Source organism: Lepisosteus platostomus, chromosome 1 (assembly GCF_059453375.1).
Source record: "Lepisosteus platostomus isolate fLepPlt1 chromosome 1, fLepPlt1.hap1, whole genome shotgun sequence".
NCBI lineage: Eukaryota > Metazoa > Chordata > Actinopteri > Semionotiformes > Lepisosteidae > Lepisosteus > Lepisosteus platostomus.
The window spans coordinates 6,552,440-6,569,995 of NC_142611.1; the positions used below are offsets into that span (position 1 = coordinate 6,552,440).

The 17,556-nt window shown below is 39.0% G+C and overlaps 1 protein-coding gene and 1 long non-coding RNA gene across 16 annotated transcripts; both read left to right on the forward strand.

Annotated features, from left to right (window-relative positions):
• Positions 1–417: 417 nt before the first annotated feature.
• Positions 418–12,257, forward strand: LOC148677601 (uncharacterized). 15 transcript variants are annotated; one of them, XM_088599728.1, is made up of 33 exons: positions 418–514; positions 897–965; positions 1,854–1,886; positions 2,181–2,231; positions 3,651–3,815; positions 4,751–4,786; positions 5,040–5,078; positions 5,166–5,216; positions 5,326–5,382; positions 6,018–6,083; positions 6,169–6,234; positions 6,331–6,384; positions 6,546–6,611; positions 6,698–6,766; positions 6,863–6,919; positions 7,020–7,076; positions 7,174–7,224; positions 7,331–7,387; positions 7,486–7,536; positions 7,629–7,685; positions 7,775–7,828; positions 7,929–7,985; positions 8,083–8,133; positions 8,231–8,293; positions 8,666–8,731; positions 8,832–8,900; positions 9,214–9,270; positions 9,367–9,432; positions 9,634–9,699; positions 10,068–10,109; positions 10,652–10,699; positions 10,822–10,869; positions 11,005–12,257. In XM_088599728.1, exons 2-33 carry the CDS (start codon positions 912–914, stop codon positions 11,878–11,880), a joined length of 2,700 nt encoding a protein of 899 aa, XP_088455854.1. In that variant the 5' UTR covers positions 418–514; positions 897–911; the 3' UTR covers positions 11,881–12,257. The 15 variants fall into 15 exon arrangements, with proteins under 15 accessions (XP_088455854.1, XP_088455932.1, XP_088456182.1 ...); XM_088599806.1 differs by having other exon boundaries at positions 10,655–10,699; XM_088600056.1 differs by lacking the exon at positions 9,214–9,270.
• Positions 12,258–15,285: 3,028 nt separating this feature from the next.
• LOC148677602 (uncharacterized) lies at positions 15,286–17,453 on the forward strand. Its single transcript, XR_015935652.1, has 5 exons — positions 15,286–15,429; positions 15,772–15,819; positions 16,221–16,265; positions 16,713–16,763; positions 17,096–17,453. It is a non-coding gene; the product is annotated as an uncharacterized LOC148677602 (long non-coding RNA).
• The last annotated feature ends 103 nt before the right edge of the window (positions 17,454–17,556 follow it).

Here is a 17,556-nt window from a genome sequence, read left to right on the forward strand (position 1 = left end):
AACGACTCTTATTGTTTTATTTTTATAATTTAGAGCATAAAAATTGTTTTAAATATATACAATGTTGGAGAGTATTCAAACTTTCAATTTTAATTTCATTAAAAGAAGATATAATTGATAAAACATGTAAAATAAGGAAACATCTCTTATCCATCAACTTGCAAAATATTAAACACACACTGTATGTCTGTATCTGGTAGAGCTTGTCCAATAAGCAGAATCTTATACTGTATAATTATACATAATGGAGTAATTTACATGTTTAATCCTTAGCTGAGTTCTCAGGAGTAATGAAATGTTAACAAAACTACAATTTGAACTGTGTCACAGCCTGTAAGCTAAACTGTGATTGGTTCCTTCCGAAACAGAACAGGGTTTAAATTCTGCCCTTCTCAGATAACTCCAATGCAAGCAGAAGAGCATAAGAGACTCTAAATCTATTTTATTTATTTTATGTAAACCCTCATTGATCTGTTTCCTGCTCTCGGACAGGCTTCGTATTCAACAAGGCAAGGTAATATCTAATTATACTGATCAGAAACCTTATGATTCACCTTCATGGTAACAGCTTTGGTTTTGTCATAAAGTATACTGAAACCATTAAGTTATGATATTAAAATTATTTCAAGTGTCAGTCGCACACATACTGTACATATGGCTTGAGTTAAACTAATTTGTTTTCAAAAGTCTAAATGTTTAAGTTAGTTCTGTAATTTCTTACTGTAAAATGTTTTATTTTAAACGAACAAGAAACCTGGCCAACAAGAAAGTAAAATTCTTAACTTTTAGTTTTATACACATGCATGGCCAGTATTATTATTTCTGTACTCAAAATCTTACCACCCTTACCAGAAGAAAATGGCACTTAATCAGGATCACAATGTTTTTCTTTTCAGGTGCAATTTTGCAGGATGAAGATTGCGTTATTGGTCCTGTGCTTTCTGGGCACATCGCTGGCCTTTCCAGTAAGTCTCACAATTGGTTATCCTTAGGTCATCTTTGTGAAACAATTTCTAAACAAGCTAACATATTAATCAATGAGGATGGGGTAAATAACAACTGAGCATCTGTCTATATAACACGCATACAAATAAGTGGCAAGGGATATCCTTTAGACCTGGAAACAAATCACTCAATTACAAGACAGGAATGGGCACTGGCTCAGGAGAGAAGAACGTTATACAGTGTTTACTGATGCTCACAGCCTTGTTTGAGGGGTAAAATATTTTTAGATTCTAAAACAATGCAATCTAATCTATATACTGTATATACCTGTATATATTTATATACTTACCCCCACCACATGTGTTCCTAAAGTATATTAGGAACACCTACTAAGAAAATTAGAGGTTCACACCTCTATCTCTTTTCCTTGCCAGACATTAGTGTAAACCTACATATGTTCTATTCAATATTATGTTGTTTACTATGCTCACTGCTTATATCATTGAGCTGCATACTTGGACAGGCTTCCAAGCAATAATTGGAATAGTAGTTTGCAATAATTTACACTTATAATTTATAATTTGAACAGGCATCTCAAACTGAAAGGTTTATGCAATAAAATGTGCTTCTTCACAGATCAGTCTGAGAATTCTTGAATTCTTTTCAGTGTTTTTTAGAACAGTAGGAACCATGGTTTTGAGCGTAGAGCTTCACACGGAAATGTCAAATAATTTTTCAAATATGCAAATCACAGTGTGTGGTGTAATCTCCTTTAAGTGTCAAAAAGAAGCCAAAACATCCTTCAAGTTTTATTAGCACTATAAGCATTTGGTAAATATGTCTGGATGACATACTGTAATTGGCAAAAGCATTACTTTTTGAAAACTAACTCTTTTTATGTTTAACAGATTGTTCCTGGTGCTTTTAGTGATAGTCATGAGGTAAACCTTGAAACTCTTTTTCATGCTAGTAACCCATTCTAAATTCCCAAATACCACTTATTTAAATGGAAAATACCTTTATATGGATAGAGCAATCAAATCTACAGAATTTATGCCTAAATCAACGCATTGCAGATGCTAAAGCTATCCGTAGCTATTAGCATTCTTTAAGAAGAAACATTACACATGCAATTTAAATGCTGGGTGGATTCGTGTTTTAACTGCAATTAAGGGGCTCCCCATTTTTGGCACACCACATTTTCCAGAGTGATGAAAGAAAGATTTCTTCTGCAGGCAAAGATGCAGCAATACAGATGGTACGGAGCACCTCAGCAACAGAGACAAGTGAGTACTTTCTCTGAGAGTGAGTAAGATACGGGAGAGTATTGTGGGAATGTCTTATGTGTATTGTGTAGTGTGGTGTGTGTCCTTGGGAAAAGCGTAGAAGTGGGTGGAGCTGATATGTTATGGGATCAAGTCCCTGCTCCAGACTCTGCTGTTGTACCCTTAAGCGAGGTACTTTATTCCAGTTGCTCCTACCCACCCAGCTTCTAAGTGAGAACCAGCATTGTTTGAGGTAGATATTCTGATGGACCGGAATCCCATTCAAGAGATGACTCATTCGCTCCCAGTGTGCTTAACACTACAGTAACTAGTTTAACCTCAGATTCAATGAATCACTGTACTCTAGTATGGACCAGATATGATATAGGTCCCAAATATGGACCATTATGGACTATTGTGCCGTTAATGTTTTTATGTATTTATTTTTCTACTTAAAATACATATGTGTTACAAATGCAAAGCCTACCACTAGCTTATGATAGAATAATTTTGAAATGCTGAACATAAAATATTTTATTTTACATGCTCTCACTTTTGTACAATACCAACACATCCTGAAGAAATATACAGAGGTACACTAAAAATAAACAAATGTGTCTAGGAAACAATGGCATTTGTTGTACGTATTATATCTATCAGTACATATCTATTAAGTAAAATCTGTTAAATGGCCTTGCCAAAGTAACAAAGTCTCTACTTCCTTAGAAGAATAAGAAGATTTTAGAATAAAATTTAAAACGTTCCTCCAATTGTGTGGATTTCAGTAACCCCACACCCCAAATATGTCTCTATTTTAATTAAATTTCATTTGGTATTGCATTTTAACAGTGACTTTCCTTTAATGAAATCAATCTGTTCTTTGACATGGGTCAGCAGGTCTACAACCCTGGAGATATTGTCAATATTGTTTTTAAAAGATCATATCACCACAAAAGCTTGTGAACACCCATTATCTTTAGGTACAGGGGATTAAATGAGGACACAAAAAAGAACCATTCTGTACTTCACAATAGAAAGATATCACAAGAAATATTTTATCTTTTATCTCACCACACAGTGACATACTTAGATCACAGCAAGCTTGCCCTCGTTTCTCGTCGCAGATTATGCAGCTCGCTGCTCAGCACATTCGATTTGAACTTTTGTCAACTCCAAACACTGCTCTGCTGTTTTATTGCCTTTCTCTCACCCGTGTACCCGAAGCCTCGCTTGCCAGGCTTGCTTGTTTTTTTTTTTGTTCGGCAGACTGGAAAGGACACAGAGTGTGGGCATTGGCGGCAGTTTTGTCAGTACGAAAGTCCGTCAGCAGTGTCGGACGGGGCGGGGCGGGGCGGGTACTGGTGCACGCCTTGTCCGTGTCGATCTACAGTAGATTGCTCCTGCTCAAGCTCCGGCTTCACAGTGTTATAAATATTGCAGATTTACCAAACCTCCCTGCCTGCACATCCATGGCTACAAGTTCTGTCACAGAAACGGGTCGCACAGCCCAGCCTACCGCAGCTGAAACAGCCCCTTTTGCAGCAGCCATCTCTGAAACAATTCTTCCGATCTCAGCCATATCTGCATGTGCCTCAGCATCCACAGGTAGAATCTGATTTGTGACAAAGAGCCCAGGTTGAGAAACAGTAGCTCTTACTTCATACTCTAGTTTTTTTATTATTATTATTATTTAAACATTAATGGCAGCAGTGATTATTCTTTCACCATTAATGGTGACAGTGTAGTACTCCTCCTAATATCTTAGGATTTCATTGCTAATAACAAAGTCTCAGGCATGTTTTCCAAGCTTTGTAAACAGCTAGTGTTTCATTGCACTGACGAATTAAGAACCTCATTTGAAACACAAAGTCAGTGCACAGCATCTAAACAAAGCAGTTTAACCATTCCACTGCTCATTTAGAAAGGAGTTTCAGAATATACAAAATGGCAATTGTATATTTCTGTGTGATCAGATGTCTTGGAGGTTATTTCCATCTAAATTAGAATGGAAAAAAAATGGAAACAAACATTCAAAACTGTTCTACGACCATAGCTAACTGAAATTGTTTACTGTAACAGTAAGCTTTGAAACACACCCTGAGCACAAATTAGATGTTAAGATATACTTTTATTAAGAACCTAAGAAGGGCTTACACATCATAAAGAACACGAGCTCAGCACGAGAATCATTTTGCATGTCCTGAATTTCTGCTATCTCAGCTATGTCTCAGCAACTTTGTGTCTGCAACCTGCCTAAAGCTCGCTTTGCAAATGCTTTATTTTTTTTTCTTAGCCCTACAGTGGAAAGGTACTTGTTCAAATTGCAAGGTTTGGTAAGAGAATATTTCATCCAAACAAGTGATTTATTATTTGAAAATGCTCTCTGCCCCAGGCATCGTATTTTTTCAAATGTGCCAACTTAACATTTGTTTTCTATATTATCCAATTCGCTGCTTTGCATATTAACACAGCACTAGTGTAGAGTAGCTTTAGACCTCATTTCCATGGACAGCAGTACATGAATAATTCCTGTTTTCCAGCAACAATATCCATTTGGAATTTCACCACAGCAATGGGTAAGCAGTGAAATGACCTACAGGAGCTACGTTTTCACTAAGTTCCAAGTGTTGTTTTAATCTCATTAACAAACACGATCAAGCAATATTTACTGAACGTAACACATCTTTACTAACATCACTAGTCCTATTATTCCGCATAAAAGACTCCCTGGGAATATTTGATTTCTGGTACCGCTCTGTTTTAGCCTTGTTTTTAAGTTGCTCCCCCCATCAGTATGCTTTTCTAAGCGTTGACTTATCTGTCACACAGGGAATTCCCTCATACGGAAATGCGCCTCAGATGATGCCAGTAAGTCCCTGCCTCAGCACAGTTTCCCATTTACTCTAGGAGCGTGCTTTCTCCAATGTTTAATTCACTCTTTCCCTCATTCCTCAGTTCTTCCCATTCGGATTCCCACAACGTCAAGCGGCTGTGCAGAGCTTCGAGGTGAGAGCCCTGTGGTCCTTACGATCCCCCCTTTCCTCCTTAACACCCCCCCACCGGACTCGGTTTCTCGTCCCAGCACCTCATCCCTGATCTATAACCTTCAATACAGGAAGAAGACTCGCCCCGTCAACCAAGACCACAGGCACCCCCGCAGCAGACCCCTCAGGTTACGACAGCTTTACTCAGTTGCTTGCCAGTGTAAAATTGACGGGATAAGGTTTTTGCACCAAAAAATAAAAAAAGAGAAATCTCAGGGTTTTCTGAGATTCGGCCATAAACGGATACCACTTCAAAAGCTTGACTAGAACTCCGGCCGAGTATAGGAGTCCTCCCTGTCACTTGCACTCTGTCTGCGCTCACTCTGCATGCAGTAGTTGGGATATGAAGCTTGCAGGAGGCTTAGAGTCTAAGAGGTGTAAACAGTAGCCCCGCCCTTAATAAACTGTGCCTGGTTTCATCTTTACACTGTCTCTGATGCAATCAAGACAGAAGGGGTCTCATTCCCAATGCGAATGTTTTTTTTTCCCTCTGCTGTTAACTCACATTGCTGTTACAATAGATACAATATATGAGCACGCAGAAGTAGCTCCATACTTATGACGAGTTATTTCGACGTATTTTGACAATGCTTTAAAATAGGGCATCGAAGCTTTCAACGGCGTATCGAACTAATTGTACTCACAGGCAGACCAATAGCTAGATACAGAAGTAGATACATAGATGTGTACATAAACTAACATAGATAATCAATCTTTCAGTCTTCCTGTTGCTTATAGCCTGTGTTCACCATATCCACTACAGATGTTCCCTCCATTTGGAAATGTGCCCCAGATGATACCGCAGGTCCCTGTTCAGAAGAGTCCAAATGTAAGGCACTCTCTCCAAAATAGATTTTTTTCAGTTTCACACAGCAAGTCTCCAGATCCAGGCCTGACATGTATTATCTCTTCAGGGAGTTCCCACTAGTGGAAATGTGCCACAGGAGCAACCACAGAGACCCGGTCTGCAAGGTCCTCCGGTAAGGGTAGTCATTCCTCCTCTACTGCTTCAGTCTTAACCATTTCTGTTTCGCTGTAATAAGTCATGTTTTGCTTTAACGCTTATTTTTGCTCAGGAACATTCTCCCATCCCCAATGTCCCTCAGCTCCCAGAACAGCCAAATCAAAATGTAAGTAAATTCATTTGATATATAAATACTAAATCCCACAGTGAAGTACTGATGGAGTGTGAACTTGCTTCATATCTAGGACCCTAGTGCCCCGCGCTTGAAGAGACTCTAAAAGCAAAGCTGTAATGAAAGATTGTAATGAAATGTTTCCTTTCACACAGGAGAGCCCTATCCTTGATAAAAGGCCACAAGCAACAACACCGAAGCCTGCAGAGTCACATCCCAATGTACATATCTTGCGAGCCTGTTTGTATTATTTGTTCTAATACTGTCAAACTGCAGTATGAATAACGTCAACCTTGCCTCCTTCCAGATGAAGCCATCCTACGGTAAAGTGCCACCGAAGAGGCCTCAGCAGCCCCCCCAACAACCTCGTACCGAAGTACTTGTGGCGCCTTCATCCTTTCGCCTTAAAACTGCGATTTCTTTATGTAACCGCTTTTTCTCTCGGTGCTGACCTTCCTATTTCGGCCAACAGGTCAGTCCTCCTCACGGTACCGCACCGGAGACACAGTCCCAGCAGCCTCGCCCCGAGGTAGTTGCCTCGCCACGCCCTGCTCGTTTAAAAATTCCAACATCTTTTCCGAGCTGTTTTTGCTTCCTTTCCTTAGCGCTAACTAAGTCTTCTCCCACAGTCCAGACCTTCTTACGGCCCGGCTCCTGAGTCAAAGCCTCAACAGCCTCGCTGGGAGGTAGCTGCGGCCCTGATTTCTATTTTTTCAATCTCGAATTTCCTAAAATATGCTCCCCCCCCCCCTCTTTGTGCTGACTTGTGTTTTTGTTTCACAGTTCAATCCCTATGGCAACGCTCCGGAGATGAAGCCACAACCTCGCCCTGAGGTAGCTGCTGTTCTAGCTTCAGCTCATTTGACTCGACCGATTCTCAAGATCGGCAGTGTTTTGTTGTTTTTTTTCCTTGAGGCTGACGGTTGTTTTATTTCCACAGTTCAGACCTCCTTTTGGTTCTGTCCCAGAGACAAGGCCTCAGCCACCTCGTCCTGAGGTAGTGGCAGCTCTTCATCCTGTCGCTTAAAACTAACGCCTTCTTAATATATTACGCTTACTCCCCTCTGGTCTTAACTTGTTTTTTCTGTTCCATAGTTCAATCCTTATGGTAACGTTCCTGAGACAAGACCACAGCCTCGCCTGGAGGTAGTTTCCTGTTTATGGGCCTACTTTGCAGACCTAAAGTTATTTTAATCTACATTTTATTTCCGTTACTGACATATATTTTTGTCCTGCAGTTCAGACCTCCTTTTGGTCCTGTCCCAGAAACAAGGCCTCAACAGCCTCGACCTGAGGTAGTGGAGCTCCTGTGTTCGTTTCCTATGTACCTTTTCCACAAAATATACTTTTTTTCATCCATACCGACTTGTTTTTCACCCCACAGTTCAATCCTTATGGTAGTATCCCAGAGTCAAGACCTCAGCAGCCTCGCCCTGAGGTAGCTGCTCCTCTAACCTTTGATTCATTTGGCTTCTGCCATTCTTAAAATTCATGACTGTTCTCTCCAAACTGACATATATATTTTTTTTATTTCACAGTTCAGACCTTCTTATGGCTCTGTCCCAGAGACAAGGCCTCAGCCGCCTCACCCTGAGGTAGTTGTGGAACTTCGTTGTGTTCGTTCCTAAATCTCGGTTTCTTAAAATGTACGTGGCTTTTTCCAAACCAATTTGTTTTGTTTTTTCCCAACAGTTCAATCCTTATGGTAATGTCCCTCAGGCAAGGCCTCAGCTTCGTCCAGAGGTAGGTGCTGGCCTGCTTTCATTTTATATTCATTAATCAAAAAGCTTTTTAAAATATATTTTTTCCCTATAACGAGACTTATTTTATTCACATTTAGTTTGGTCCTTCATATGGTGAACCACAATCAAGGCCTCAACAGCCACTACCACCAAGCCAAGATGTAAGCCCCATTTCTTGCAGTCCTTTAACTTTTAAACTTAAAAACTTTTGTTTTTTTATTATAAATAGTAAAAAAAATAGTAAAATAAATGCCAGAAATTGAGCACAGTACTGCTTCTAGTAACAGAATACTGCATAGCACGTAGTGCTGTTATCTGTTCTTATTACTGTATCTTAAGCATGAATTCTGAATTATACAGTACCTTTAAAATTAATTTGTAACTAACATATTTTCTCAGATTCTCTCTTTAATTAAGTTAAACAGGTCTGGGGACTAAACGGCAAGAGGAGAATGGTGTCCTGAAAGTTGCATGGGTAAACATGGGAAAAAGGAATACAGTGCTGAGATATCTCATGTCTGAATCTCACACAGGTTTATCCTTCAAACGGCAACATCCCTCACATGAGACAAGACCCCCCACAGCAGCCCAGCCCAGATGTAAGCAACAAACAGCTCCGCCGCTCTGTGTGACTCTAGTGTGACTCCAGGTGCTACAGATCTCTACAGTTTTGGCAGTAACAAACATTCTCCTCCACAGATTGTTCCCTCTTGGCCCAACTCAGGTCTGGCGAGACGAACGCCGCAGCAGCCACAGTTCATTCCAAATGTATGTTGTTTTCTTTCCATGGCTATCTTTTCTCATTAGCGTTTCTACAACCCTTTCCCCCTCCATGTTTATAAGCTCTCTGCACCATATTGTACAGTGGAAAACTGCAAAAGCCCGAATGCTGTTGTAGAGCGTTCTTTTTTTCGATGGCCCACTGCGCAGGTCACAGGTGTTACACAGGTGAAAACCTGGGGAGGGCGTTCTCCCCAACCAAGCCCGCCTTTTTAAATCACCGGGACCCCTGCCTTTTAGTCAGGCTTTCGTTTTTTACATGGTGTCAAAGTAAAATGACCAATGGTTATGTTTTGCACAGGTAAGACCATCCTACAGTAACGCACCCCAGCCCAGAACTCAGCAGCCAAGCCAAGATGTATGTTGTGAACTGCAGATCCTGCCTTAAACTGATCATTATAATTTCACTGTTGTCCATGCTGAATATGTCTAATGATTTATGTTTGTGACTCAGGTTGTCCCTCAATATGTCCCCATACCTCAGGCCAAGCCCCAGCCACCTATGCACCCAAGTCCCGAGGTAGGTTAATCATTTAAAACGCTTCCTTAGAAACTAAGAGCCAGATGTATTCAGGATACATTTAAGGATTCAAACTGTAAAAACCCCTTTAGCTTCTCCCCATTTATCTCAATCCTCTTTCCTAGGGTTTAGCACCTAAGCTGGAGAAAGCAGTTTAAAAACGAACTACATTAAAAAAATCTCTTGGTTTGAAAAAAACAGGTGAATCCAGCCATTGGAAATACACCCAGGCAGACACAGTACCCAAGACAGCAGCAACCACCACAGGTGTGTTCAGTGTGATATACATGAACTTTACTATCATGGATTTTTTTTTGTTACAGCTGTAGCTATCATTGGAATGGAATTGCTATTTTTATAATAATAGTTACTGCTTATTGATAACAGCCAAGATTCCCATTTCTTGAAGACTTTGTAATTAACTAAGTAAGCAAGCCACAGGTTAAGCACAGTTTATGAAAGGGTATGAGCTCTTATAGTTCCACAAGTTCTGAGTGAGATCATCAAAAGTATCTTCTGGCTTCCTTAATGGATCACGTTTAGCACAACAGACGACAAACCGGAGCTTAGCGGTGCCTTGGGTATTTCTCTCTTGTACATGAATCCTAAAGAAAGACAATTTGTTTGCTTTACAGTTCCCTCCCTTCGCATTTCAGCCACAGGCAGGACAGCAGCAGGTGAGTCAGTTACGTCTGAGAAAAGTAAGAGATGCATTGCAGTTCTGTAGCTTTGTGGTGTTGCCAGTTATTTCAATACCCGAGCATTTAAAAACCTTTCAGTCTTTTTCTTAATATAGACTTTTATTCCGAGTCTCTTTAACACTCTCATTTGTTAAGGATGAGAAATGCATTCAATGCAGTCCCTACTCTTGTAAATCAGTGGTACACCACTCCAAGGAGACCCTGTGTTTTTAAGACTGTTTCACCTCAACTCTCAACAAGCTAATTCAACCCAATATAGGCTGAAATGAAGCAATTACTGTAGCTGCACCCAGTTCTTTAGATGCTTAGGAGATGCCTTAAAAACCTGAAGGGGCACAGCTCTTCGCAACTGAAGAAATACACCCCTGATGAAAGGGACTTCTGAGGTGTTTTATTGTAGAAGTATATTAACTTTGCTGTCTCATTCTGGTCGAGACAACACAAGGATTTAAATTACTAATAATATAATTTGAGGTGAAGTACACAAATTAACATTCCCCAAATTTCTTTCAATTTAGCAGGATTTTCCGAAAGTCGTGTACGTGCATCTTCCACCAATGGCTGGGGTAAGCGCATACCAAACTGCTTCCCTTGCAGCCGAAATCGATCTGCGCATACACTCCAAATCAATCTATTTCGCTTTCGTACTTCGCCGTCTGTCTAAAATGACTTTTTAACTTTTTTTCAGATGGGCCCTAACACAGCAGCCCCCGCAGAGTCAGAGGAGGCAGGAGCGGTAATATTTTGAGTTTTATTTCAATGCGGTCAGAATATTTCAGTCGTGCCATATTTCCCCCCCTCCCCCTTAAGTGTTGATCAGGAACCGGATGATGTTCAGAACCTCTCTGAACCCGCCTCCCCTCTGTTCCAGCCTCAGTACGGTGGCTACGTACCATCCTTTTACGGCTACGGCCCCTTCGGATTCGGGAATTTCGGACGTCGCGCCCCCCTCTCTGAGGAAATAAACGAAGTCAACGAGAAGGAGTCAGAATCCCCTGGGAAGCCAGAAGCACCCGCGGCCACAGAGGCACCCAAGGCCGAAGACTTGCCCCCTACCCCCGGCGGAGTGCCCACCAACACGGAAGGGGCAGGAGCGGCGGCCAGCGCCAACGGCACCGCTGCCAACGGCGCCGGCAATCAGCCGGCCGCTGAGGGCGGCCCCAACACCCCGGGAAGCTCTCCGCCCAAGCCCGAGGGCGCCCCCGCAGGACCAGGCGGCAACACCCCGGCCGTGGGCCCCAACCTCCCCGGCAGGGGCGACAGCGGGCCGAACGCCGGCCCGAGCTCCCCTGGGGTTGCCGGCGGCTTCCCCGTCCCGGGAACGAACCCCCTGTATCCCAACCTCGATCCCTTCGCCGGGGTGATGTGGCCGGCTGGCGTGCGCAAGGTCACCCCCTCTCCCAGCGCGGGCGCCACCCAGGGCTTCGCGGAACCGGGCGGGGAAGACGCCACCACCCCGGCGCCCATGGGGAAGGGCAGTCCGGCCCTCAACATCCCCTTCTTCCCTTCCGAGGGGGCGAAGAGGAACCCTTCAGGGATCAGGAAACCCCCTGTCCAGGTGCCGTGTAACAAGGGGCCCCACGGGCCCTACGGCAACGGTGAGCAGCCCGGATTTGTCGATCCCATGAATCCGGACGCGGAGGGCATCATTCTAGCCGCAGCCGACGCCATTCACGGCGACAGCCGCGTGCCCTGTGTCGTACACGACAGCCCGGCTCAGGCCGAGGAGAATCACTACTATTACTAATGAAGAAGAGCGGGAGAGATGGAGATTTTGATCCGTCGCCACAGCGGTTTTTAAATAAATAAATACAAAACAACCTTAAAAAATTAAACGGCAACGTTTTTTAAGTGTGTCTATAATTTAAGTCATCGTGATGAAAATCTTCCTTTGCAATTAGCTTAAAGCGAAGACAAAGTTATTTTGCATGTTTTGTTGCGATTTTGATTTCTTGCTGTTTTTTGTTACTTTTTTTTGGTCTATTCTACCCTTCTTGGAATCAATATGTTTACTACAACATTACTGTTCATTTTTTAAATTGTTTAAAACAGCAATATTTTGTATTATTTTCTAAATGCATTGTAGTTATTCTGAATTAATAAAGATGTAAAACTTCATAAATACATCTGTTCTCATCCTTTTTTTTTTAAACAACAAACGTTATTGTGAAATTGTTTTTATTGGGTCTGCTTTATGATATATTTTTGAGCACAATGTTCTAAAAAATCATTTTTATAGAAAAAGTAAATAAAGAGCAAACAATTTCCTGACAACTTATATAAAAAATTGGATTTGGATGTTTTCAACATGTTTTAATCTGGAAAAGTTTGTGTTTCATGTTCAACATGTAAATAATGTACTTACTATTTACAACTTTTACAGTTTTACATGAACACATGAATGACAAATGCCATAAACTAGCATTCTCTAGCATGTCTCTTCACATAACTAGCGTTTTCAGAAGGTTCACAACATTTCTGGTATTATATTACAGAACACATTGAGAGACTATAGAACGGGCATTTTCATTGTGGTTTCCATCAATTAAAATGCTCAGCCCCTCCCCACTCTTCTGCGTCTCTCCAGAAAACAACTGGGACCTCCTTCACACCGTCAGCCACTGTCACACTGCTGTCTGATCGGTGGCTTTCCTTCTGTACCGTAATCAGTCAGTCCTCACAAGCATATTGTTCACCACTCACTGGGTATCATTTTCAGTGCCTGTCTCACCGTTCCTTGTATTTTTTGTTTACTTAACTTTTCTCCATACTTGAATTATTTTATATACAGTGTTTTTGCAATACATTTACTTTGTGTATAATTGTCGGTCTTGTAAGTCGTCCTGATTAAAGGCATTTTCTTAGCAAAACAATTATAAGGCCATTAATTATTATGTTAAATCCATAATGACGCATATTAAGGCTCAAATATGTTTCTATTAATCATCTTTGTCAGTTGCATTGCTCATTTTGCATGCCTTTAGGTATTTGTCAGACGAAAGGTGTTGAAACCTCTGCAGGTTAATTTGTCAGATACCGGACTGCACGTCCTCTAGTCATTGACTTAACCAGAGATACACACATAAATTACATTCTTTCTAAAACACATAATTGTTCTAAAGCACGATCCACAAGCTAGACACACTTGTTTGTTTACTTTTTGTAAGTATATTTAACCTAAGAACATTCACCCTTTCAAAATGCAATCATACTTCGTTAATGCTGCGTCTTTTCAAGGTATTAAAGATAACGGTCAGGGAAAGGGTACTAACATAATGTTTTACTATCGTATGTCCATTTTGGATTGTTGTTTTTTTCCGCTGAAAAGGTCACTACAGTCAAACACACAATAGAGGTGCCTTTAGTCCTTTGTCTTTGAATATTCTTAGGAAAATTAAAATATTGAACAACAACATGTATTCTGTGAAACAGGCATTAAAAGAAAACACATTAAATGTTGTATGTACATAATCCTGTCATTATTTTGTAATGCATTGATTAGCTTTCGAACACAGAAATATAGACGGTCAATTCAAGGAAATTCACAATTCAATGAAATTCAAATCAATAAGCTTATGATTCATTATTAAAGTTTTGCAATGTCAGTATGAAGGCTCATAAGGAGTAAAACTGAGATTTGTTTGGATTATTCCGACAACTGCCTGTTTTGTCTCGTCTCCGAGGTGCGACCTGTAACATATCATTAAATTCAGTCATAGTCACTGCCGGATGTTTGCTCACATTAAGGAATGAAGGAGTTTACATGTTGTAAATATAGCGTGGAAATGAATTGTATTGACAAGATCAGAACTTTCTTGTGTGATGACTTCATCTCATCTACGACTACAACTGTATATAAGCAGGATAAACAGCTAAAGAATCAGAGAAGAACGGCACAATTTCCAGATTGTTTCTAGAACCTGGATTTTTTTCTTCATTACAGATCAGAAGACAGGTAAGAGCTGTAGAAAAAAATGAACAATTTGGTTTTGATTTAATATTTTCACATTAGTGTGCTACATTATGTGAAAACATACAGCACTTAAAATTCAAATTAATCCAAATCATTCATTACCATAAAGAAGACAGTAGGATTTTGGTAATTTAACACTTATTTTTTATTATTATGTCCTAATAATTAACATTATGGCTTTGCACTAAACCTTTCTAATAATTACAGGTACTAATTTAATGTTCTGCACCTTATGTATCTAATCAGACATGTCTTCACATTTCAGACTTTAACCTCAGTTTTCATATTTGTGTCTTGTGGAAAACATGATAATTCTATCCTTGTGATCACTTATTTTCAACAAAAGTAAAAAGGACTTTAAATACCTAATTAATTACCTTATGTTCCTTGTCTGAACACATTACATTCACAGGAGAAGCAGGGCGACTTGTGCCACCAACAAGTGTGACATTTGAGATACTTTCCAAACTGCAAAGTGAGTGGGTGTTCAGTAAATGATAACCTGCCAGCTAACCTTAAAAAATAATCAAATTTCTATACTAAACTGAGAGGCTACATTACACAGAAATTTACATAAGAATAAAATATAATGAATACATTTTTCTAGATTTTGTCTATAATATAATAAAGTTGTACAACTTTCTATATTTGTCTGTGATTTCAGTTGCTTTTCTTCTGAATGTTGTGAACTTTGGAAATTTATTGACTACTTAACCTATTACTTAACCTATTAGAATTTATAAATCAATGCAAGGAAAACTGTTAGATTTTGATGCTGTGAAAACCAACAGTTTATCTAATGATTTACCATAAAGCCAGATTAAGAATTTAGAATACAAAACATGCTAGGAAGACTGATATTCTATATTTTAAATACATCCAAACATCCAGTTACAGTATGTTTTGCCTTTTACAATAATATAATTGATCTCAAAGCACCTAAATCTTATGTTAGAAATTAGGAATGTAAACCTTTTAGAAATGTATACAAAAAAATCTTATTCATATTTTAAACATCCAATGCCAAATCCATGATGTAAAATTTCTATTGGTCAAAGTTGTTAAAATAAAACCAAAAGTTTGGTGTGCTGATTATGAAAAAGGTGTTTTGTAAAAAGTTTTGTCTTCATTGAATTCAAAGTAATTTTCAATAAGTTACATATCTGGAGCTATGCATTGGCTAATTATTTCTGAGATTGTTGATGTATCGTTTGTGAAAAATGTCAAATTTATTGACATTGAAAACCTTCATCCACAGGCCTAAAGATGATTAAAGTACTGGTTCTGCTTTCTGCCCTTCTGTGTGCAGTAAGCTGTCTTCCTGTAAGTCTTCACATTTCTAAAGCAGCTCTTATTACTTGGGCCAGTAATATTGATTATATGGCTAACTAGCAAACAAGCCACATGACTAATTCTCTCACAATCAATTGGTTTTAACTACAGTATATCAAAATTAAGAGAAAAAACATGCAATTATTAACTTGAGATTAATAAATTGGATAATATGTAGGAAAATTGCATTGTTACTCCTGTTAATCCTGTGCATATTAGGTACACTTATAGTATATTCCTGTCATGGTTTTTTTTAAATCACTATTAATTGTTCTAAGAAGTGAATCCATGAAGTGAAACTAAACATGCTGTGTTCATCTTCGTCTGGTACAGATGTTCGACATTCTGCACCCTCAGAGACACTTGGCAAGCAGCAAGAAGGTAAGAAAATATTTTAAAAGAAATTTAACTTACATTTTGGGAGTATTTAAATAACTCATATGCAAAAAAAGAGTATGTTACATTTACTAAGTTCTAAAATATGTGTTTAGGAAAATAATTGCATATTCTAAGCATACCATTAAAATGAAAGAAACTTACACAATTGAGCTTTCAAAGTTTTGTTTTTATTGGGAACCACTTGATATTTCAAACATCTGCTCTAAAGAAAATGAAAAGTAATGTTCTACTGCATTATGATGCCTACACTCCATTACTTGAGTAAACAGTACACATTACATGTACACAGTATTAAACTAGGCTTCTTTTTATCTGTATAGAAGTTTGAATCTAAATTTTCAGTGTGCATTTTACCATTAATCTCCACATTTCTTTCCTCTAAGATTTCCTACATTCACCCTGTTCATGAGAAAACACTACACAATCACGTAAGTTGGCTATTTTGTGGGTCACAGAGGATTCTAAACAACAGGTAACAAAGTGACAGCACAGACAATTATGCAGCACAAATTTGATGAACCTCATTAAAAACATCTGCCAACACCTCTAGAAGCCTGGCTAAGAAAGAATTAATGAAGACACACAGGTCACCTAAACATGTTAATCAGACTCAGAAATATCAATAGGCTTATTTTTATTCATTTTTAAAATGACTGCACAGATAGCAAATACACCACATAGTAATTATCTCAGCAGTAGAAGGCATAGAACAAGCAATGAGCATAAATATTTATATCAGAAGTAGTTATTCAGTATCAATAGCTATTTGAAAAATAGGAAAATTGCTTATTAGTTATATTTTCATTACTTACATAATCTTGAATTTCGATCACACATTTCTTCAATGAGAAACATCTGCTTTATTTCTCCTTTAGTTTAGGCCTAAACACCATTTTAACAGACATTGGTCAACTTTAGGAGGCTGGGTGAGTTTTTCTTTTTTTAGGATTTTATAAAGCTCATTCCTGAAACTCTGTATTTAGTGTAGATCAAAGTTTTCTTTACACTATGTGACAAATCATCAAATAAACAGACAATACCTTAAAAATAAGGAGTTTCAAGAGAATCATGAAAGATAAATGAAGGTGATACACAAGGTTAAATTTGTCAGTTTATTATGAAATTAAAGCAGAAGAAAAAGTCAAAGTGAAAGAAAGTCAAAGTGAGAGTGTAACTTTAAAGTTGACTTTTTTAATTACAAAACAATAATATGTAACTGAGTGCTGTAATTGAAAACTTTTCCATTTTCTGTTTCCAGGAGATAATTCGTCGTCCTTTCCACCCATGTGTAAGCATGTTCTCTTTTACAGCAAAATGCTTAATAATATTTAGAACTCAAAATAACAATAATGATAATAAAATTGAGGGATGTGGAAACTCAAATGAAATTGTGGTTAACTGTATTCAGTCGTTGCTAATTTGATTTACTCCCATGGAAAGTAACTGGATGCCATGCAGATTTGCACTGCTGGTTCACTTTATAATATCTCATAGAGGGGAAGGAGAATGCCAAGATACTTAGATATCAGATAAAATTACCTTAAGTAGGCACTTCATGCTCCTAAACCCGTGGATAATATAACACTGCCGCAAGAATTAAAATAGATCATTTTGGTTACTGTGAGTGTGCGAGACAGAAAATATTTTTATTCAAACCATATAGTTTTGAGGTGAAATGTATCTGAACAAAGAGAACAAGTGTCTTTTAACTTTTGTATC

Excerpts from the sequence above, each read along its gene's own strand:
- LOC148677601 (XM_088599728.1), top strand. The coding sequence starts at position 912 with ATGAAGATTGCGTTATTGGTCCTGTGCTTTCTGGGCACATCGCTGGCC. Across the intron at positions 966-1,853 it reads GCACATCGCTGGCCTTTCCA|ATTGTTCCTGGTGCTTTTAG; the intron begins GTAAGTCTCACA and ends TATGTTTAACAG. Across the intron at positions 6,385-6,545 it reads CAGAACAGCCAAATCAAAAT|GAGAGCCCTATCCTTGATAA; the intron begins GTAAGTAAATTC and ends CCTTTCACACAG.